Source organism: Archocentrus centrarchus, unplaced genomic scaffold, assembly GCF_007364275.1.
Source record: "Archocentrus centrarchus isolate MPI-CPG fArcCen1 unplaced genomic scaffold, fArcCen1 scaffold_80_ctg1, whole genome shotgun sequence".
NCBI classification, from domain to species: domain Eukaryota; kingdom Metazoa; phylum Chordata; class Actinopteri; order Cichliformes; family Cichlidae; genus Archocentrus; species Archocentrus centrarchus.
In genome coordinates, this window is record NW_022060291.1 from 130726 (window position 1) to 153470 (window position 22745).

The 22745-nt window shown below is 46.5% G+C and overlaps 1 protein-coding gene across 1 annotated transcript; it reads right to left on the reverse strand.

The window, feature by feature from the left end:
• Positions 1-1775: 1775 nt before the first annotated feature.
• On the reverse strand, positions 1776-21550 carry LOC115777845 (potassium voltage-gated channel subfamily S member 2). The gene is made up of 10 exons (XM_030725848.1): positions 21526-21550; positions 20729-20907; positions 20408-20541; positions 19091-19255; positions 18844-19015; positions 17701-17784; positions 16752-16913; positions 15040-15123; positions 11137-11229; positions 1776-2440 (listed from the first exon to the last, which is right to left on the reverse strand). The coding sequence occupies exons 1-10, from the start codon at positions 21542-21544 to the stop codon at positions 1985-1987; spliced, it is 1548 nt and encodes a 515-aa protein (XP_030581708.1). The 5' UTR covers positions 21545-21550; the 3' UTR covers positions 1776-1984.
• Positions 21551-22745: the final 1195 nt, after the last annotated feature.

Sequence of the window (22745 nt, forward strand, 5' to 3'; positions counted from 1 at the left end):
CATTTAAAGGGCCAGTTCACCCAAACCTGATCCTCAGGAAGTTTCAACAGTTTTAGTGTCTCAGCTTGAAAGTCGTTATAGTGACTACACGTGTGTGTGTGTGTGTGTGTGTGTTTTACATTGAGTTTAATCAGAGGTGTTTCCTTTGTTGCTCTCCTCAGTCTGCTCTTCTAAATAAAACTATTTATTGATAAACATCACGTTTCCCATTATGTCAATTTTTGGTTGTTCTTGATTTCCTGTTTTATTATGAAACTTTCTAATTAAAATGCCACTCTGTACCTGTTTGGCTTTATAATATTTATACTACTTTTTGTCTATGTGTCCAACATATTTGAACTAACACTAGTTTTTCAGCAGATATGATGATGCAGAAATGTACAAAGATGTGTTAGCTCAGGTGAGTCTGCTGCTCGGAGCAGCTCATCAAACGCAGCTCTGTCTGTTTGCAGCATCACAGCTGATTTTAAATGAGCGTTTGATCCATTCACCTGCAAACAGAGTCGTTCATCTTTCACAAAGTCCTCACTGATGATCTCCAGATAAATATAGATAAATGTATCTATAAACCTGTACTGTATCTGTGAGAAACTGTGGATTTAACTTCAGGATGTGACCCAAAGGTTTTATCCTCGCAGACATTTTGCTGTGTGGCAGATAATGATGGCCTGCTGTGGGTCGGAGTGTAAACGCTGCACCATCGCCTTTCATGGCCTCTGAAACGAGTCCAGAATAGATGAAGTCTTGTGGTTGGCGGCGTTGCCTCACAGACGGCTCTGAGCACCACTTTGAGCCAGCCTGTCTAACCACTGGATAGATTTATATGAACATCATATTTACTACAATACTATAATACACTGTGTAATATTTAGCATTTTCACAGGAGGTTTCGCAGCGCGTTCTCACATCTTTCTGTTTAGTCAGATGCGCCTGAATCTCACGGTTAAGCACAAAGCGGCATCGGTGTCTTTATAGAGAGACGGTGGTCTAACGAGAGGCCTAACGAGTCTGCCAGGAGGCGGAGCTCTAAGGTGCTCATTCCTGTTTCTTTTGCAGTTTTTGTACTTTCACTTCTACCCACTGCTCAGGCTTTGGCACCACAAACTGCCAGTTAGGTAAGTTTGGGTTTAAACACTTCACAATATAACAGTCACAGGCCTGTCCTTACACTTGGTAAAGATATTCAGCCCACCCCCCCAGTTACATCAACTTTCCATATTGTTGCGTTTTGTGTTAGTTTGCAGGTGCTGTACAGGTGAACCTGTGCGGTCGGTGCTCACAGGTCGCTGCACAGACCACGGGTACGACTCCAAAATGGATCACAAACCTAAAAGATGTAAGTTTGTAACGGACTCACTGATCTGTGTTTACCTGAGCTGAAACCAATCAAAATGTTTCCACTGATGCTTCCAGGAAGCAGAGCCTCCTTCTGTCTTTTATATACAGTCTGTAGCACAGCCTTACAGTCGCTGCACTTTTAGCTGAAAGTTTCCTCTAAATGTTTTACTTCATGAACAAAATTACTACTAACAGTCCTCCATATTTTTATTCACTTAATTTCACACATGCTGTTTCTCTTCAGTCCATCAAATTTATGTTTAACTTCATCTTATGTTTTATTATCTTTGAACAAACCTGAAAACTGCCCACATGCACAAATGACAGCAAACCCATCACAGCTCTGTTAGCAACAGTCCCCCACCCCGACTTTCTCCCAGATAATGACCATTTACAGCATGACACCCCCCCCCCCCCCCCGATTTGTTTAGCAGCATTTTTCCAAAATCTAATCAGATTCCAGCTTCTTCTTCCTCATGATGGTCAAAGAGATTTCAGAGAAGGTCAAACATGAAGCCCACAGATCGCTACATTTCATGTGGCCTGTTTCAGATGGAAGATTTGAATATGAATAAAACCTCTGCTTCCATTTGGGCCTTCCTCACTGATAAGAACACATCATGCATGAGCGTTCAGCAGCTCTTCGTCACAGCTGATGCAGCTCCTTCTTCCTCGTTATCGTCGTGTAGGATGGATGCTCCACATAACTATAGTTTATTACACCACCTTCATCCTCATAATCGATATCATCTTCTTCAATATCATCAATATCATCATCGTCCAGACAGCAGCTGTCCCCGTTTGATCCCTCATCCTCTTCATCCTCCTCTGGCACATTCTCACAGCTCATCCTCATCCTCATCTTCTTGCGGTTGTTGTTTCTCACCGACGCCTCCAGAGCTTTCTGCCGGCGGTAGAAGTGGGAGAACTTGTTGAAGATGATGGTGATGGGCAGCGCCACCACCAGGGTACCGCCCAGGATGCAACCGCTTGCCGCCAGCTTCCCGACTACCGTGACGGGTACCACGTCCCCGTAACCCACCGTGGTCATGCTCACCGTCCCCCACCACCAGCAGGCCGGGATGGTGTCCAGGCCCACGTCCTGGAAACAGACACAGAGGGATGCTTTAAAAGTATAAGGATGTGATTTATATAAATATCCCAATAAAGCCGCAGCTGCACACCTGTGACCACACTGACTCTCTGTCTCTGTCTCTTTTTTTTTTTTTTAAGCCTGTCATGTCTGGCAATTTTTGCAATCAAGAATGATGATCTGAATGCACTGTTGTACCAAACATATTTGCTTTTACAAGAAGAGCTCTATTTTTTTCCTAAAGGCAATTCTTGTTAATGTTTGTATTTTTTTATTTTTTTATTTTATTTATTCAGGCCAGGTCTGACAGGCAGGTAGGGAGGGGAAAGAAGAGAAAGATAGACAGAGAATGGGAAAAGGATAGGTAAATTAAAAAAAAAGAAAAAAGGACAGAACCAAAAATATATATATACACATACATATATGCACATATATATATACATACAGACACATACATTATATATTAAGAGGGGTAGATACACGCGCGCGCGCGCGCACACACACACAGTCATGCTGTAGTTTGTAGCAATGTGTATGTGCCTCTCTCATTGAACATACTCACGATTGAGGGCAAGAAGCCGCACCCCCCCCCTTTCCCGGAATCCAGAGGCAAGCAGGGAAAGACCCAGAGGACCCGGGCCATCCACGGCCCTCTAGGAACTCAGAAAAACCAAAGCTACACATCCCGATGGCATCCACGTACAGACCCCAGAGGAGGAAGGAGGGAGACCCAGACGGAGCCGCCACAGTCAATGGGAAAGAGCCCAGAGAGCCAGAGGCAATGAGCAGCCCACCCCCCCGGCAGGCCACCCCCCCAGCACGAGCCTAGAATACGGCCCCGAGGCCCCAGGCACCCGAGAACCGCCCAACATCCAGCAGAGCCCCCCCACCCGAACGCTAAGGAAGCGGACCTAAGGAAGCGGGCCAAGAGCCACCCCAAGACATCCAGCCATGCACCCCAGGACCCACAGGCGCCCACATCCCAGGGGCGGCAGTGAGGACCAGCCGGGGGCAGCGGGGGAGCCGTAACTCCCACCCTCCGCAACCGTGTCCCACAGAGGCCAAGGCTCAGCAAGCCGCAGACCCAGGACCAGCTGTCCACACACACACACACACACACACACACACACACACACACACACACACACACAGTTCTTGTACTCATACATACACATCAGTCACACACTCATGCACTCACAAACGGACCTTATGTGGGCGAGCTGGTACAAGCACAGAGCCAGCGGCATCCTGGGGAAGCAGCCAACTCAGCCCCGAACCACTGGCCGGTCCCCATCCCAGGCAGGGTGCATGAAACCGGGGGGTGGGAAGACCTGCCCACCCCCTCCTCCCACTCATTGTGATTGGGGCGAACAAAAGAACAAAAGAAAAAAAGGGGGGGGGGGGGGGGCAGTATGCAACACAGCGAGCAGAGCCAATGGAGTGGCCCCACCCACTGCGGCACAAGCCCCCCCCCCCCCCCCCCCCCCCATACCCTACGTGTGTGTGATGTGTTGTTTTAGTGGGAGGAGGAGAAGGGTCAGGATACATATGACCGGGAGGTAGAAGTCTACCCCTGGAGGAAGAGAGCCAGCTTACTGCTGGCTCATTAAACACCACAGTTCCCTACACCCAACCGCAGGACGGGGAAGGTGGGCACGGGGTCTGAAGTGGCCACACCCCGAGGGCACCACCGTGCTCAAGGCCAGCACCTACCACCCACACTGCAAACACAACACCCACACACATAAACACAGTGGTCCTGAGTCCGGGGCTAACCTGTGCCCCGCAGTAACCGGTGCCACCACAACTGAGCGCCCTACCCCCCCATTAGACGCAGGCACCCTAGAATCCCAGAATGCCGGCCAGACATCCCAAAGCGGGCCAACCCACCCTCCACGGCTGCACGCCCGAGGGAGCGCGGACCCCGCAGTGCAGGGAGGGACCCAACCAGGAAACGGGCGACCCCAGGCGCCAGGGCCCCAGACCCCCAGACCCCGCACCCCGACCCTCGCAGAGGAGGCTGGCCACCCTGCCCAGGGCCAGCACCCACCACCACAGGCACCCCAGCCCCACACCCCAAGACCATAAGAGCATCCATCCAAGCCCCCACCGCCAACAACCAGGGCCCGCACACAGAAACCACAAAACGGCAGCCATCGTCTCTAGTCCAGGAGCCATCAGATACCCGAATCCCCGGCCCACCCCCAGTCACCAGCCGGCATACTGCGAGATGAGACCGCAGCCAATCATCCTCACTAAGTGATGGAGCTGATCAGCGGGGACCAGAGTGATTCAAATTTGTCCAGTTGGTTTTTAGAGGTGGCAGACATTCTTTCCAAACTAATGTGGTCTAAAAGTAAATTCTTATAGTGTATAATACACAAATCATTTTTGGAATTCCAATTCATGAGGATAGTTTTCTTAGCGATGCATAAGGCAGTAAGAACTGTGTGACATTTATTTGCTTCCATGTCTAATTCACTTATATCACCTAGAATGCACAGTTTTGGTGAAGCTGGGATACTGAAATTAAACCATGTGGATAAGTCTTCACACATCCTCTGCCAGAACCTCTGAACAGGTGTACAAGACCAAATAGCATGCATATAGTTTTCAGTATGATTGCCTGAACAGTGGGTGCATATATTTGTGTCTCTGAGGCCCATTTGGAACATCCTGTGTCCTGTATAGTGTATTCTATGGAGAGTTTTGTATTGTATAAGTTGTAAATTTGGACTTTTAGTCATTCTGAAGGTGTTTAAACATATCTGAGTCCAGAAATTTCCATCTGGGTTGATGGAAAGATCTCGCTCCCATTTTGCAGTTGGGAGGGAAATTGACTCTGTAGGAGTCGGTGGAAGGAGACACGAGCAGGTATGTAGTCTCAGCTTTATTAGGTAAACTCACAACAAACTAGAACTCCAAATATAACTCCTGCAAAAGGAGGAGTCAAGCCCTTTTATCCCAGGCCTCTCTCTCCCGCCTTTTCCAGATCTATTCCGGTCTCTCTCTTCGCAATAAGAGCTTGGGGCATTCTGGTGTGAAATGTGCATATATGTGGCCACCACACAGGCCCCCCCTGAACACACAGAATGGCAAACAATACAATAATAAAAACAGCAACCATTTTCAACTCAACATAGCAAAAATAAAATACCACATCAAGAGTATCTCCTAGGGGGTTTAACAAGGCGGCCGCTACGGCTGTGCTTGGCGACCACAGGTGGTGAAAACGAGGGAGGGGCATACCCCCGACTACGGCGAGACTGCCCCCTCGCAGGGGAAAAAACAGCAGCTGGGGGCAGGTCCTCCGAGTGAGGCATAGAAACGGGAGGACGACCGCGGCGTGGAGGTTGGGCCAACTCAATAGGACCATCCGGAAACATGTGAGCAGGCTTAAGGCGATCCACCGAAACCCGCTCCTGACGACCTCCCAGCTCAACCAAAAAATCCTTAGGTCCCACCTCTAGCACACGGAATGGACCATCATAAGGAGGTCGAAGTGGAGAACGGTGCGCGTCATGGCGGATAAAAATGTACTTGGCAGACATCAGGTCCTTTGGCACATATGACTGTGGAAGGCAGTGATTCGCCGCTACTGGGGCCAAAAACCTATCATTCCCCTGGAAAACCGGCCCGCTCCTTTTGTCGGCCCCCGAAGCAGATGCACCAGGAAGGAATTCCCCTGGAACCCTCAAAGGCTGGCCCAGGACCAGCTCGGCTGAAGAAGACTGCAGGTCCTCCTTAGGTGTCGCACGCAGGCCCAGCAGGACCCAAGGAAGGCGGTCAACCCAGCTGCTGTCCACCAGCGCAGCCCGTAAGGCAGCCTTCATGGTACGGTGGAACCTCTCGCAAAGGCCATTGGCCTGCGGGTGGTACGCGGTAGTGCGATGGAGTCTGACGCCAAGGTTCTCCGCCACAGCAGTCCACAGCTCAGACGTGAACTGAGGACCCCTGTCAGATGTCAAGTCAAGCGGTACGCCAAACCGAGATACCCAGGAGGAGACGAACGCACAAGCAACATCTGCTGAGGTGGTTGACGCCAAAGGAACTGCTTCAGGCCACCGAGTCGTCCTGTCCACCATTGTCAGGAGATGGGTGAAACCCCGGGAAGGGGGAAATGGACCTACCAGGTCTACATGGACATGTTCGAACCTTCTCTGGGGGATGGGAAAGTGCTCCAGAGGGGATTTGGTGTGTCGTTGCACTTTGGCGCGCTGACAAGCAACACATGAGGAAGCCCACGCCCTGACCTCTTTCCGGAGGCCGGGCCACACAAACTTGGCCCCTACCAACTTAACTGAGGCTTTAACTCCTGGGTGCGAAAGAGAATGAACTGCCTCAAAAACCCGCCGACACCAGCAAGCAGGAACCAAGGGGCGAGGCCTGCCCAATGAGACGTCGCAAAGTAGGGTTACGCCACTATCCTGAAATGAGACATCTTCCAAACGCAAACTGGACTCGGCCACCTTAAAAGCCTGAATCTCCGTATCCGTAAGTTGGTCGGCAGCCATGGCAGAGTAGTCCACTCCCAAATGCACAGAACTAACCTGCGCCCTGGACAGACAGTCAGCCACCCGATTACACTTGCCGGCGACGTTCTGAATGTCAGTGGTAAACTCTGAAATAGCAGAAAGCTGCCGTTGCTGCCGTGCAGTCCATGGTTCTGAAACCTTTGCCATGGCAAATGTGAGAGGTTTGTGGTCTACAAAAGCGGTAAAGTCACGGCCCTCAAGCAGGAACCGGAAATGACGCGTCGCGAGAAAAAGGGCAAGGAGCTCCCTGTCAAACGTACTGTACTTTCTCTCCGCATCCCGAAGCTTCCTGCTAAAAAAGGCGAGGGGCTGCCAAGCACCACCCACCCATTGTTCGCACACGGCCCCGACTGCAAAATCGGAGGCATCGGTAGTAAGGGCAACAGGCGCCTCGGGAGACGGGTGGGCCAGCAGGGCAGCGTTGGCAAGAGCAGCTTTGGCACTGTCAAATGCCTGCACCCGCTCAGGTGTCCACTCTATCTCTTGGTTGCCTTTCTTGCCCTTAAGTGCATTGTACAGAGGGTGCATGAGGTGAGCAGCCCGGGGGATGAAACGGTTATAAAAGTTCACCATCCCCAAAAACTCCTGCAGGGGCTTCACTGAGGAAGGGCGCGGAAAAGCAGAAACCGCCTCCACCTTAGCGGGCAGGGGAAACGCCCCTTGGGGCGAAACGAGGTGTCCCAAAAACTCTATGGCCGGCAGACCGAACTGGCATTTAGCTGGATTCACAATCAAACCGTGCTCACTGAGACGCTCAAACAACTGGCGGAGGTGCACTGAATGCTCCGCGGCGGAAGGGCTGGCAACCAGTATGTCATCCAGATAGACGAACAAAAATGGCATACCACGCAAAACGGAGTCCATGAGGCGCTGAAACGTCTGTGCTGCGCCCTTCAGACCGAAGGGCATTCGCAAAAACTCGAAAAGGCCAAAAGGAGTGATAACCGCGGTCTTGGGCACATCACGCGGATGGACAGGAACCTGATGGTATCCCCTCACCAAATCCACCTTTGAAAAAATAGTTGCCCCCGCAAGATGAACCGAAAAATCTTGAATGTGGGGAACCGGGTACCTGTCATTAGTCGTCGCATTATTAAGGCGCCTAAAATCCCCACAAGGGCGCCACCCACCGTCAGCTTTAGGGACCATGTGCAACGGGGACGCCCACGGGCTGTTTGAGCGGCGCACAATACCAAGGCGCTCCATGTTTGCAAACTCCTCCCTGGCTATCGCTAACTTCGCGGCATCGAGACGGCGTGCACGCGCAAAAACCGGCGGACCCACAGTGGTAATGTAATGCTCCACACCATGTTTAGCTACGGCTGCAGAGAAGGTGGGAACCGTGAGGGTGGGAAACTCGGCAAGCAAACGCTGGTACTCAGCACCTGTGGCAAGCATGTTAGCGAGGGGCAGGGGGCCAGGACTACCAAGTGTACAGGGGTAGGTATCAAAAGACACAGCATCTATCAAGCACCTATTAGCTACATCGACCAACAACCTGAAAGCACACAAGAAATCAGCGCCGAGTATAGGTACTGACACAGACGCTATCACAAAGTCCCAGTTAAACTGACGTCCCTTGAAACACACAGTCACCAACCTCATTCCATATGTGCGAATGGGGGTACCGTTCGCCGCGTCCAGCAGGGGTCCGTGACATTGTCCCAAGGCGTCCGCAGCTGAAGCCGGCATGATGCTACGCTGAGCACCCGAGTCCACAAGCAGACGGCGTCCCGAAGCAGTGTCCTCAATGAAGAGCAGCTTGTCCGAGCTGCCAGCGCACACAGCTGCTAGTGAGCACCGGCCCTCTCGTTTCCCTGGTGCTGGAAGGTACACGGCGGAATGCAGCGCTTCGCCTTCACTCCGAACCGGCGATGATAGAAGCAGAGCACGCTCTCCTTCCTCCGGCGCTCTGCGACGGCGGCCACAGCACCAGCTTCTCTAGTCTCCGTCCCGTGTAGAGCCGCACTCGGTAAAAGTGCATGCACACCGGAATGCCTGGATGCCAGCAAAATCTTGTCCGCCTCTTCAGCTAGCCCGCGGTAATCCTTGGCCCGTATCAGAGCGGAGCTGGCTAGCGCGGTGCGCACGGGAGGGGGGAGCTGGCGCAGGAACAGATGCGTAAAGAGAAACGAAGCGTCGCCCGGGCCGAGCAGAGCCAGCATGTGCTCCATCAGCTCGGAGGGTTTACCATCTCCCAAGCCATTCAGGGACAACAGGCGATCAGCACGCTCTTCGTCTGAAAGCTGATAAATCCGCAGCAGGTTCTCCTTCAGCGCTCCATACTTGTTAGCAGGCGGCGGGTCCCGGAGCAGTCCCATCAGCCGGCGGGTAGAAGCAGAGTCCAGCGCCGCGACGACATGGTAATACTTGGTGTCGTCTGAGGTGATCCCGCGGAGGTGAAACTGGGCCTCCACATGCTGGAACCAAGGCTCTGGATCGTGCTGCCAGAACTCCGGGAGCTTGACCGTGGCCGCAAAAATAGCGGGAGAAACGGCGGCGGCTGGTGAGGAAACGGCGGCGGCTGGTGAGGAAACAGCGGCCGCGGCCGTTGAGCTGTCGTCAGCAGACATGTTCTTTAGTCGGGGTCACCAATGTAGGAGTCGGTGGAAGGAGACACGAGCAGGTATGTAGTCTCAGCTTTATTCGGTAAACTCACAACAAACTAGAACTCCAAATATAACTCCTGCAAAAGGAGAAGTCAAGCCCTTTTATCTCAGGCCTCTCTCTCCCGCCTTTTCCAGATCTATTCCGGTCTCTCTCTTCGCAATAAGAGCTTGGGGCATTCTGGTGTGAAATGTGCATATATGTGGCCACCACAACTCATTCATTTTTAACATTAATTTATACATTTTTGATAATAATTTAGGAGTATAAAGATTTAGAAATTCTGTTACCCACACAGAGATTCCTAATTTTAGATTATTTAAATTAAACCGTGCCTGTATGATGGACCTCAATTGCTGATATTCAAGAAATTTGCTATTGCTAATTCGATATTTTGAAACAAGTTCTTCAAATGAAATAAAGGTCCCATCTTGAGTAACGTGTTCTAAATTCTTTATTCCTTTCTCCTGCCATGCTGAAAAATTCAGTACTTTGTTTTTCTGACATATCTGGTTTGTTCCAAATGGGTGTCAGTTTACATCAGATAAGTCAAGACTTTGTTATCTTTAAGAATTCCCACCAGGCTGTCAGAGAGGTGTTTATGTTAAGACTTTTAAAGCAGTTATGATGTTTAATACTGAAGCTAATGAAAGGTAGGTCAGAGATTTTCACTTCTCCACTGAGTGTTTGCTCTAGATCCATCCACCTGTCTAAAGGGCCTGATTTGATCCAGCTTGAAACATACTGCAAATCTATTGGCTAAGAAATAGTTATTAAAATTTGGGAGTTCTAGACCACCACTGCATTTTAGCTTTTGTAAAGTCTTCAAACTTATTCTTGAGGTCTTATTTTTCCATAAAAATTTTGAAATGTTTGAGTCTAATGACTTAAACCAGGCAACAGAAGGTTTATTTGGGATCAGTGAAAACAGATAATTGATTTTAGGCAGAATCATCATTTTTACTGTGGCAACTCTCCCCATGATAGATATGGTAGAGAGTTCCAAAATGGGAGATCATCCTTTATTGTTTTTAGTAGAGGAATAAAATGATTCAATCGTACCAAGTCTGACAGTGTGGCAGAAAAATTTATACCTAAATATCTAATGTTGCCTGACTGTAGTGACACAGTCTCTCTGTCTGATTTAATAATTAGGAATTACAGCAGCAGCCTTTAAACATCCCAGATAAAATATCTGCCGTGGCTCTTTGACTGATCAGTGATATTTTTATTTTCCACAAACCAAATCAAAGATAATTTCATTGTTCTGCGAAGGATTTATCAGCATGAACAATAAAACACTCTGTGAGCCAAAAGCTTTTCATTAACGGCTGAAAATCAGGTTGTTTATTTCAGAGACTGGAGGAGCAGAGAGCAGCTGATCTGTTAAAATTTTAATATTTGGCAGAACTAAACCCAGAGGAGACTGAGAGGAGAGTCTGTAGTTTTAAAGGTTAAAGTTCATGTTGGAAACATTTAAAACAACAAACGTTAATTTGAGCACAAACTGAAACTGGAATAATTGCACAGGTGTGAAAGAGTCACATGTCAATCAAACCTTACCTCTTCATATTCAGCAGTGTAAGCGATACCGGAGAAGACAGACACACCTACAGCCAGGTAGAGCAGCAGGATGCCCACCTCACGGTAACTGTGCTGCAGGTGAAACACGGAGGACGGCCGTTACAGTCAGACACAGGATCTGTGATCTTTCAGCTCAGCTATATGAGCTCAAATATATGATCTGTGACAGAATTAGAGCCAAAGGCCTGCGTCTGTGTGCGCTCACGCTGTAAATGCAGCGTTTTTCTGTTGGGACAGAACCTCACAGAAATCAGACTTTGGTAGGAAATTATAAATGCTTTTACACGTCTGTGTCTGCGGTCTGTGCCACCAGAATGATCTCTGGATCCACGAACTCAGTGAGAGTTTCTCATCATTACCAAGATCCCCCACATGTTCTTATTTCACTCTGATGTGTATTTGTGAGCTGATGTGTCCCATCAATAAAGATGCTTTCAGAGAATTTCCAGCATCACCTGTGAGGTGAACCACGTCCTGATCAGACCGAAGGCTGTGAGCTGCACTGTGGCAGTTTTAGCACAGGCCCCCCTGTTCATGGCAGCTTTAGGCTTTTTAATTTCAGCATAAATGTATTTTAATTCTTCATTAACCCTTAAAGTAAAGAAAAAAGAGTCGTTCTCTCAGACTTTGATGTCAGTTTTGAACAAGTTTGAAAAAGAAGGTTAGAGAATGAATCAGCGTGCTCCTCGTGGACCCTGTAATAAATAAATGTAATAAGCAGAAAAAACATTTGCACACAAACAAAAAGACTGTAGATAAAAAAAATCTGCAGTTTGAGAAACGGATCATTTCTGCAGAAAAAGAGGACGAGGCTTTTCTTTTTAAGGCTGTATCATTAGATTACAGCTTACTCTGGAAATGTTTTGTTTTTCAAAATCAAAATAAATGTTAAACTAATATTTTGAGTTTAAGTTTCTTCATTACTTGATATGCAGGAAAGAGACCAAATACGCTCTCAGTGCTTCACTCCAAATGCCGGTCACGGATCAGGAGCCTTTATTAAAGCGGTCCTGCACTTTAATAAAGGCTTTAATAATCCTCTGAACAAGAGACTGAAACACAGCCTGCTGCAGTGCTGCACATGTAATGAAAACCAGGAGGAGCAGCAGCACGGGCGAAGATCGTGGAAACTGATTCTTCATCTACAACCAAAAAAGTTTTGGACTGTGTGTAAAATAAAACAGAATGCAGTGATCTGCAGAAATCATAAACCCATATTTTACTGAAAATATATCATTTTAAGAACAATATTAGCTCATGTTAAATTGAAAATGTTGGGACAGGACCACAGTGACACATCCGCTCTTCATCCCTCTACGGCCCATAAATGTCTGAACCAGCTGCTTGACTTTGCCAGAGGAGCTGGCATCAGCTGAAGTTGGCTCCAAAGTCTTGGACGACCCAACAACCTGCCGGTCTGCCGCAGAGGAGAGAGGACTCGGTCTGAGCCACAGCACAGCCGTCTTAATCACACCAGCTTCTTACTTGGTGTTCTCCAGGACGACTGCAGGAGGAGGGGCATTGACCGACCACACTGAGTTCCTGGAGAGGCGGGAGCAGCGGAGGGTGGACAGGCAGGCCTGATTGACAGGCCAGGTTCCTTAGCTCCCTTTCAGCGGACACAGACCAACTTGGAAATCCTGGAAAAGTCTTCAGTTCCAGGCAAGTTTAGACATGCTGAGTGATGATGGAGGAGAGCTGTGACTCGAGCTGGTCCTTTAAAAGGTCGTCAGGTGTGACAGGCAAGTAGAGGGAAGGGGGGAAGCTCCACCACAGCCGGAGTAAAACCCATCCATAGCCACCAGCAGAGGAAAAACAGAAAGGCCACAGAGGAACCCCAAACCAGGGCAGCAATGTTGTCCCATTCTGGTCTGCAGTTCTGGGTGTTTGGTCACAATTTCATTTCGTGATGCTCCAAATGCAGCCAGTTCAGGATGTGGGCTCATACTCCAACGATGGAGCCTTTCCAGATGTGTCAGCTCCACTGATGGACCCCCATGCACCAAGCCAGATGGTCCCCTCTGCTCTTTAGTCCGGATGGATGCAGCATCCTCAGAGCTCAGAACAGTTTCCTCTCTGCCTCAGTCTGTTTTTCAGTGAGCTTTGGCTCAGAGAGGTCTGCAGTGTTTCTGGATCATGGTCACATGTGACTTCTTCTTTGCATGATGGAGCTTTAACCTTGTGGACGGCAGGCTGAGCTGTGCTCAGGGATTCCTGGAGGTGTTCCTGAGCCCGTGCAGTGATCTCCAGGACAGGACCAGCCCTGTTTGTGCTGCAGTGCTGCCTGAAGATCACACACCTAGTACTGACATTCAGCCTCGTCCCGAGAAAATAAATTTCTCGAGATTCTCAGAATATTTTGATGATATTATATACTGTAGTTGCTGAGATATTTAATATGTCACAGTTTTACCCTGAGGATCATTATTCTGAAAATGTTCCACAATTTGTAGATTTGTAGATGCCTGTCTCTGCCTCAGAGAAACTCTGCCTCTCTGAGACTATTTTTAAAAAGACTAATATGAAGAAAAATATCTCCATCCACATGAAAATGCAAAAAATAATGTGAAGTAAGAGGTGGCAGTATACCTCCAACCATGAAGAAATGCTGGAAACAACAACAGTGCAGAGTCTGACATTCAGAAAGAGGAGCCGGAGCAAACCGCTGACTTTGTGAGACAAGATCTGAGAGTCTGTGAGAAGCTGCACCCTGACAGGAGAGAGGCTCCACGTTCAGCTCCCGTGTACGTGTGGACGTAGACGAAGATGCTCTTTTGATGACGGTCATGATCTTAATAATTAACCTAATCAGGGAAATGTTCCTCCAGCTGCTTCTGTTTAGTACCGCTTACTTTCAGAGGGTGCTGTTGCTCCTTCTCTGACACATGCCATCAAACTCAAAGTGAGCTAATATTTTTCATTAAGCACTAAATTGTCTCACTTTAAACATTTGCAGTTTTCTGTGAGTAAAATCTGGGTTTATGGCAGAAAATCACTGATCCTGGTTTTACATCCCAATGTTTCTGGAATTGGGCTTGTGTATCTATTGTCCCTGCTGCTGTCACTGATACACTTCATATGGTACGATATACAACATATACACAACATATACAACATAGCTGCTTGACTAAATATAAAGGCTTCAGCAAACATTAAGTCCTGCAGAGAGAATCTGTTATCCTAGAAATGCCGAACGCACAGACAGCAGATTCATGTGTGAACATGACCTAAAATGTAAATGCTTTCGTTATAACGATGACATCGCTGATCCAACTTCCATCTCACAAGCATGATTTTAGTTGGAAACCATGGAGCAGCGGAGTATGTTTGGAACCTCACTTTACAAACAGGTCCTCAGACATATGTGACCATTTCCAAAGGACAAACAGAAAACCTGTTCATCCTGGAGGAGACCTGAAAGATGATCACAGGAGGATCATCAATCTGCAGGACCAATGAGAACGTGATGACTGTTAAAAATGTGCTGCCTGGAAACAATAACTCAGCTGTTTCCTGCTGTTTTCATATCACATTGATTCTCCGAAACACAACCATGAACTGTGTTTTCAACCATATTGAACTGAAATCAGTGTTTTCACTTGGAAAGAAAATGTTTCCACTTATGACGTGTTTTCAGTTTGTTATATCTGGAGAGATCTTGGGTTGAACTGCAACTCATATGCAAACTTTTCTTTTTGTCTTCCTTTGTGTGACCCTGAACCCTGGAAATCATTGTGTGACCATCAGCTGAGATCTGCTCATGATCCATCAACCTTTCTCTGATCATCTCCAGAAAGGACCAAAATGTCACTAAACTACAGAGTAAAAATCAATCAGGTTGTTTGTACGGCTGGTTAATGTCGCTGTCTGTGCGAGACTCACCCGGAGTGTCGCTCCCAGCGACCGCAGGCCCGTCGAGTGTCGGGCCAACTTTAAAACTCTGAAGATCCTCATTAACCTGAACACCTGGGAACATACGGGGGGGTGTGAGTCACAGTCAATGATGGATGCACATGTTAAACATGACCATAGAGCGATCACTGAGAGCCAGCTTTCTGACAGCGTTCTCTACTCTTGAGTCTGTATGATGTCAAAGAAGAGAGGGAGCATTTCTAAAGAAGCCACGCCCACCCTGTGTTCAAACCTTCTGTTTGTGAGGAAAAAGCCAATCAAAAGAAAGCCGAGTCAAAGATAGAGTAGTCTTAAAGGCCCTAAAACAGCTTGTTTTTAAGGTCAAACTAAGACAAATAAGAATTATTATGTCCTGTGAATCATGCATAATTACTTTTAGTACAGTCCAAGTATAAAAACATGGAGCTGAAAATGCACCCAGGCACCAGCAACCCCCCCGCCCCCTTTTCAGCCACATGTTAAACAATCTGAACAACTTTACCTCTCAAAGCAGATCTCTTAAACATATTTGGACTTTAATGCTGCAATTTACAGGCAGCAGGTGGTGTGGTGGTTAGCACTGTTGCCTCGCAGCTAGAAGGGTTCCTCTGGGTACTCTGGTTTCCTCCCACAGTCCAAAGACATGCTAAACTGCCCGTAGATGTAAACGGTTGTCTGTCTCTCTGTGTTAGCCCTGCAACAGGCTGGCAACCTGTACAGGTGTACCCTGCCTCTTGCCCTATGACAGCTGGGATAGATAAATGTTATCCATTAATAATAAATGTGTTTTGTTTTTTTTTTAAATAGGGTTTTAAATGCCCAAATTTAACCAAAGCTATCAACAGAATGTAACCACTTTGTTCCACAAGTGCAAAACCAGTTTGTTAGTTCATTAAGAACACACTCCTGTGTGCACTGTTGACCTACAAAAGGCAAAGCCTCTACAGGAAGTATGGATGGGACTGAAAAACAAATATATTAAATGGGAAAAACACACCTGAAAACATCTTAACACACTGACTGGTGAAACCTGACCCCTGTGCCAAAGTGTCAATTTAAAATGAACCTCAACTGATATTTTTATAAGGAGCACGTTTGTGGAAGAAGAAGAGGTTGAAAAATAGCTGGAGTTACATGGATCTTAATGGTAATGCTGCTGGTTCAGGGAGGCTGGAAATACATCAGTCTAATAGAGCTCCAATCATACTCCAGGTTCACCCCCCCACAGGAGTATCTTAAAAATGTGACACTAAGCAGTTCCGACTAAGCATGAAAAAATGATGTTCAGGGGCAGCCAGCAGGACAGCGTTACAGAGGGGTGCACACAAAGCCTCAGTTTACTGGAAGTGAGAATGAGCTGTGAGCAAACATGCAGCTTTTTAACTTCCAGTATATATTTTTGACTTCTTTTATGAGTTCTCTTCAGTGTGTGTCATAGAAAATGAATGTGGTGCAGGAACAAATTGTTGTTGCTGGTGTGATCTCGCTACAAGATGGTCTCCAGTTATTATTAATGTCTCAGCATTACAGTTTTAGGCTAGCAGAACCTCCACAGACGGTGCGTGTAATATTAATCGTGTGCTCTTCTTGGTGGGACTGATGAGATTAATACTGCATGTCAAACACTGCCAAGATAAATACAAACTATCACAGTGTTTCTGTCAGAGATGATGAAAAATATGACTCCTATCTCCAGTACAGACCTGTATGAGTCGTCCCAGGTTTCCCAGTTCAGACTCTGAGCCCACCATGGTGTCAAAGACCAGCGTGATGTAGATGGGAACCACAGACACCATGTCAATAATGTTCAGAGGGTGATGAAAGAACTTCTTCCTGTTTGGTGCGAGCAGCAGCCGGGTGACGACCTCAAAGAGATCACAAACACTCAGTTTGGCTGCTTTAACTGCATTTTTGAATTTGCACAGCCTTTCATATTCAGTCTATTTGGATTACCTCAGAGCTACAACATTCATTTGATGCACATGTGTCAAACAAACTGAATCGGGTGTGCGACAGCTTGCCATGCTGTGTCATGCTGTTTGTGATGATCTGTGTGTGTCACAGATCCTCAGTGTTTCTCTCTGTCTCTGAGTTTATTCTTGGCACTTCCTGTTTTATTTTGAAGGTTCCCCGTGTGCTTTGTTGTTTCCTGTCTCCCTCTGGTGTGTTCGTTCCCTCAGTCTCAGTTACTTTTCCTTCACCCCTGCAAGCACATTTTTTTCATCTGTGTTCAGTTGTTCCCTTTGAAAAATATCTCCAGCACGCGATAACGAGACCCGTCACCGATGGGGATGTCCTCCCACCATTACTGAAAATATTAAACAAATACAGCAGGCGTCTGATCACCTTCTGCAAAACTGTTCTTAATTTGGAGGCCTGAACTCTCCACCTCAGATAAAAACAGCCAAAGTGTACAAAGAGTGCTAAACATCTGAATCTCATGCTGCACGTCTGAGTGAGGAACACAGAACACCCCCACTTTATCCCCCACTGCTGCTGTATGTAAATACAGCTGATTATTTTCAAACATGCTTTTCCTAACAAATATACGTGCATTCCTTTGTTGACTTATTGACATGGGTGGGAAATGTATTTGCTCTTATTCACGGCCTGTAAGCTGGAGCAGGTCGGAGCCTGCTCAGCTGTTATCACCTCGAAGGTGAACCAGCAGGAGCAGAAGACCTCCAGGGCCTGCATGGCCGCGTCTTCCATCAGTTTTCCCTCCGAATCAAAAGTCTGGGAGGAAAAAGAAGGAAACAAGTTTTAAAACATTCTTAATTTTTAAACCTAATCAAAGAGCTTTGGATATTTCTGTTTTGAAATCATTATAAATGTTGATTATGGAGCACATTTTTAAAGACAGAAATACTGTAACAGACATCAGAAGCAGAATGCTGAACTGAAACAGAAAACCAAAAAAAGGGCCAAAAAAACAACAAAAAAAAAGACTAAATTGAAGTATAAGAGGACGCATATAATTAATAAATGCTAATCAAAAACAGTCAAAGCAGATATATGAGGAAAAATGAAATGAATGTGCTCAGAGGGCTGCTGTGCTGAGCTCAGTGTTTCTGACTCTGACTGCATTACTGCGCTTTGATTTGTTCTTTTCTCATGTATCTTAGTATGAATCAGTGCTCGTGTGTTTTGGGCCATAATGAGGAAAAATGTATCATGCAAAGCACAGAGAGAGCTGAGTGCAGGCTGCTCATCTACGCCTGATTTGGCTTCCTGCCCTCACCTGTGGCGCCGACTGAAAGAATCAGAGCTTTGATACAAAAATGAGCTTTTCTGAAGGCGTCTGGACGCAGCCTCACAGGTAGGTGAGGAGCTCAGAGCGGAGCTGCTGCTCCTCCACATCAACATGAATCTCACTGTGATGCCACCAGGACATCTCACAGATTATTATTATTATTATTATTATATATCCCTGTGTACATCCTCAGAAAGCTGGAGGAGTAGGCCAAGAAGAGGGGGGGTCAGGGCTTCCCGGCACTGACTGCAGCCCCCTGAGCTGGACCCGGATCAGCAGTAGAAATAAAGGTTCAGCAGCACTCTGCTCTCATCCAGTTATCAATAATTTACTTCTCAGGAAGCTTATTTCAAGCATGTTTCTTCTTCTTTCTCAAAGCAAATTTAATTTAGACATCTGAGGTAATATTAAGAGAGTGTAAGTCTCACTAAATTAGTTTGTGTATTTTCTCAGAACAATTTTTTAATGAAACAGTGGATGAAAGCACTTTAATTGCCTGAATCGGAGCAGTTTTGTTTGGTCTTCTGAGCTCCCGCACCCACCTGATACTCCGGGATGCTGTTGATGCACATGGTGGCGATGGATGTGAGCACCACTCCGATGGAGAGCAGACTGAAGAGCTTGCTGGGGATGGAGTATCCAGGGTTCTCCAGCGTCAACCACAAACACTTCCTGATGTTCCCGTAACGCACTTCCTGGAAGTGCTGCATGTCTCTGTGAGGACAGAAGAAGGCAGTGAGGTAATGTTTATTAAAAGAGAAAGAAAGGACAGCTGCCCGTGTCCTTTACTTGTTTAAGTCCGATATCTCGTCCACAGATGTGTCTATACTGCTGGCCTCGCTCTCGTCGTCCCAGCTGCGATGTCGGCTGCTCTCCAGCTTGCGGTCGTGATAACGGTAACTACAGCAACTATCCAGGAAGAACTCATTGATGCCCCAGTACTCGATCTCCTGGCTGTGCAGGGAACAGAAGCCCAAACAAGGTCATTTATACATAATTAAAAGAAAAGTGGAGGATGAAGAATGTGAAACAAATTCCCATCAAACTAAAATGGTTTCATTGGTTTGTTCTCTCACCTGCTTTGAATGTTATTAGTGTGCTAAATGGAGCCGTGACTCCTGTAATTATGCTGCAGACTGGACAAAGTACATTTAGAAGTAGGCAAAAGGTTTACAGTCTAATTCATGTTAAATCTGTGCTATTCATAATACTGACCTGGAGACAAAATACAGGATGTTTAGCCTCGCCTAGGTCTGAAAGTTTAGTCTGAGTCTGGTGAGAGGTGGCTCTCTGCCACAGTGTGTGTTTGGGCCCCCCCTCAGCAGATGACCCCCCCTCCCTGAGCCTGGTTCTGCTGGAGGTTTCTTCCTGTTAAAAGGGAGTTTTTCCTTCCCACTGTCACCAAGTGCTGCTCATAGGGGGTCGTTTGGACTGGTGGGTTTTCTCTGTATTATTGTAGGGTCTTTACCCACAATACAAAGCACCTTGAGCCGTTTTCTGTGATTTAGTGCTATATAAATAAAATTGAATTGAAGAAACTTAAAGAAGTCCAGTACCAAAAAAGAAGACTGGGTTTCTTTAAGTTTCTACACAGACATTTTCCCAAAGGTAATAATCACTAATAACAGTTAAAGAAAAGCAAAGTCCAGTGAATGACACAGGCCCAGTCTGCACCATGAACTCTCTGACTCACAGTAAATGATGTCCCGTTTGTAGTTTTTGAGTGTGTGAGTTCATGGAAATGGTATAAAATAGGAGACGTTACAACTAAAAAACCACACGATGTTTTCTTTTTTAAGCAATCAGCTGTCTAAATTTTAGAGCTTTTACATGATTCTGTAAACTTTTAATTTTTCTGTTTTTCTATTTTTAGCTTTCAAAGTTTTTTATGGAGAAGAACAACGAGCACAAGTCTATTAGCAGCTGCTGAGTCTGATTACAGAGCAGCTAAGAAAAACCGCCTTCAGTCAGAGAACAGCTGAACTAAACTGACTTAAGCCTTTCTTTGAGTCACATTCACACGGATCCACAATCAGGTACAGCTACAGGTGTAATGGTGTACAGGTTTGGAGGAGAAGGCTGAGGATGATGATAGATCAGCCAGACCTGAAGGAGAACACGCACAGCTCCTCCATGATGTGAAGTTTGCCGGTCTGGTAGAAGTGGAGGACATAAGGAAACAGGCCGGGATTCCTATCAAAGTAAAACTCCTTCTGCTGCACGTCGTAGTCATCACACACCTGCAGCAGGAAGGGTGGACATAACAAAGGAGAGTGAAGAAGAAAAGAAGCAGACGGCTTTTTATGGTGATTCAAGGTGAGATTATAATTTTAGGATTCCAAATCTAGTGACACGCATGCAAAAATGACATCATCGTCACATCTCCTCTCAATCACCTGCCACTCACACCCAAACCCATCAGCCCACCTGCAGTATAGCCTCCTCTGAGTCACATGCCAGCAGCTTTCCTAATCTGGTGTCTGGGAATTTCCTCAGCGTGCTGGAACAGAGGCTCCTCTTCAGACCTCCGACGTTCACATGGACCAGACCCTCGTCAGAGTCCTGCTGGGCCCAGCTAGGCAGACTCTCCTTCCCCATTATTAGATCTGCTGGGGTGGAGCAACACAACAGAAACAAACACGGACAAACAGGAAGATACACGTTTAGAGAAATGTAGATTTGTTGTGTTTACAGGAGCATTAAAAGACACCGTGTAGATGATAAAAATCAATACAGTAAAATGAGCCTTGTTGGGGGGGCGGGGGGGGGGGGGGGGGGGGGGGTTGTTGTGATGGTGTGTTGTTGGCTCAGTTATTACTGTGCAGTCTTGTAGAGAGATAGTCTATCAATGTGCTGTCACTGTGTGAACACCCTCCTGTACATATTTACCACATCCCCACGCGCCTCTGCTACACTTTCACACTGTGTCAGCCATTTGTTATAAAGTTACTTAGTTTTTTGTTGGTTGGTTGGTTGGTTGGTTGATTGGCTGGTTACTTGGTTAGTTAGTTAGTTATTTAGCTGGTTATTTGGTTGTTGCTTGGTTAGTTGGTTGGTTGGTTGGTTGGTTGGTTGGTTGATTGGTTGGTTGCTTGGTTAGTTAGTTAGTTGGCTGTTTGGTTGGTTGGTTTTTATAGGCTGTGAATCTGTGTGGATAAATCCAAAGCAGCAAAGCTGAGCTCAGAAACAAAAATCATTTCAATAAAATCTCTGCAGACACAGACCTCTTATTAAAGTCTCCATTCTTGTTTCTACTTCTTTTGTTTCTTCGAGTTTGTTATTTTTTCTGAATCTGTGAGTCAGAGACATAAATAATGAGTGAGAAAAAAGCATTAAAATGCAATCATCCTAAAAGGGAAAACATCAGAGATGGCAAAGGTAATCCAAAATGACGTTTCCTAACTTAAATTATCTTCTGATGCACTTCAGCTCTCTGTATTATTGCGAGGTCTTTATCTTCTAATATGAAGCACCTGATGGCGACTGTCATTTGGTGCTTTATAAATGAAACTGTATCGAGCTGAATCAGGCTGAAACTAAGATGCATTTCTGAAAACATGGTTTTGTGAGTAGATGCGATATTTACCCTCCAGATTCTGTTACATGAGAGCTGCTTCATATTCAGTAACTGCCGTCTTCCACTGAGGAGTAAATACTCCGGTAGAGTATCACTCTGCTCTACTGTCGTTCATTCAGTCTATCAGGTTTTTATTCTTGTTATGCAGATTTCATGCTGGATCTTATTTATGTTATTACAGTATTTTATTTTTTAGTCAATACTGTTTACTGTGAACAGCAAACTGTCACCCGTCTGATCGAGTTCATTTCAAAGTGAACCTGATCCTCAGCTCAGGCTCCACATTTTTAAAGTAGCTTTGTATGATTCTTATGTACCGGTGTACCAGTACATGACAGAGAATCTGCAGATGGTCAGTGTTCAGATAAAACTGTCCAACGCTTTAAATAATGCAGTCAGTGTATGGAGGAGTGATCCCTGTGAGCCAAAGCTCAGGCTGCCCTTTTTCTGCTCTTCGGGTCTTTGTGATGTCATAAAGACCCTGCCTACTGTTCAAACCTTCAGTTATGAGGGGCACCCAATCAGAAAAAAGCTGTCATAAATGAGCCTTAAAGGGAGAGGAGCTAAGTGGGCTTGTTCAGACACAGGATGAACTGAAGCCCAGTGTACGATAAATAAGGATTATTTGAACTATGAAGCATAGTTCACTCTTGGAGCTGGAAATGAGCCGAATCATCCCCTTTTATAACAGATATTTAAGTTTAATGGAAGTCATGATCATTCTGACATCACTGGACTGAATGTGGCCAGAAGTATGACTCAGCTCTGCGCCCCTCATCCTTTGTCTTCCTGTTCTAGGGTGAGTCAGCACCCATCAAACCCCCCCATGAAGAGTTTGTGACAAAGAAGTGCTTCAGGCTTTTTTTT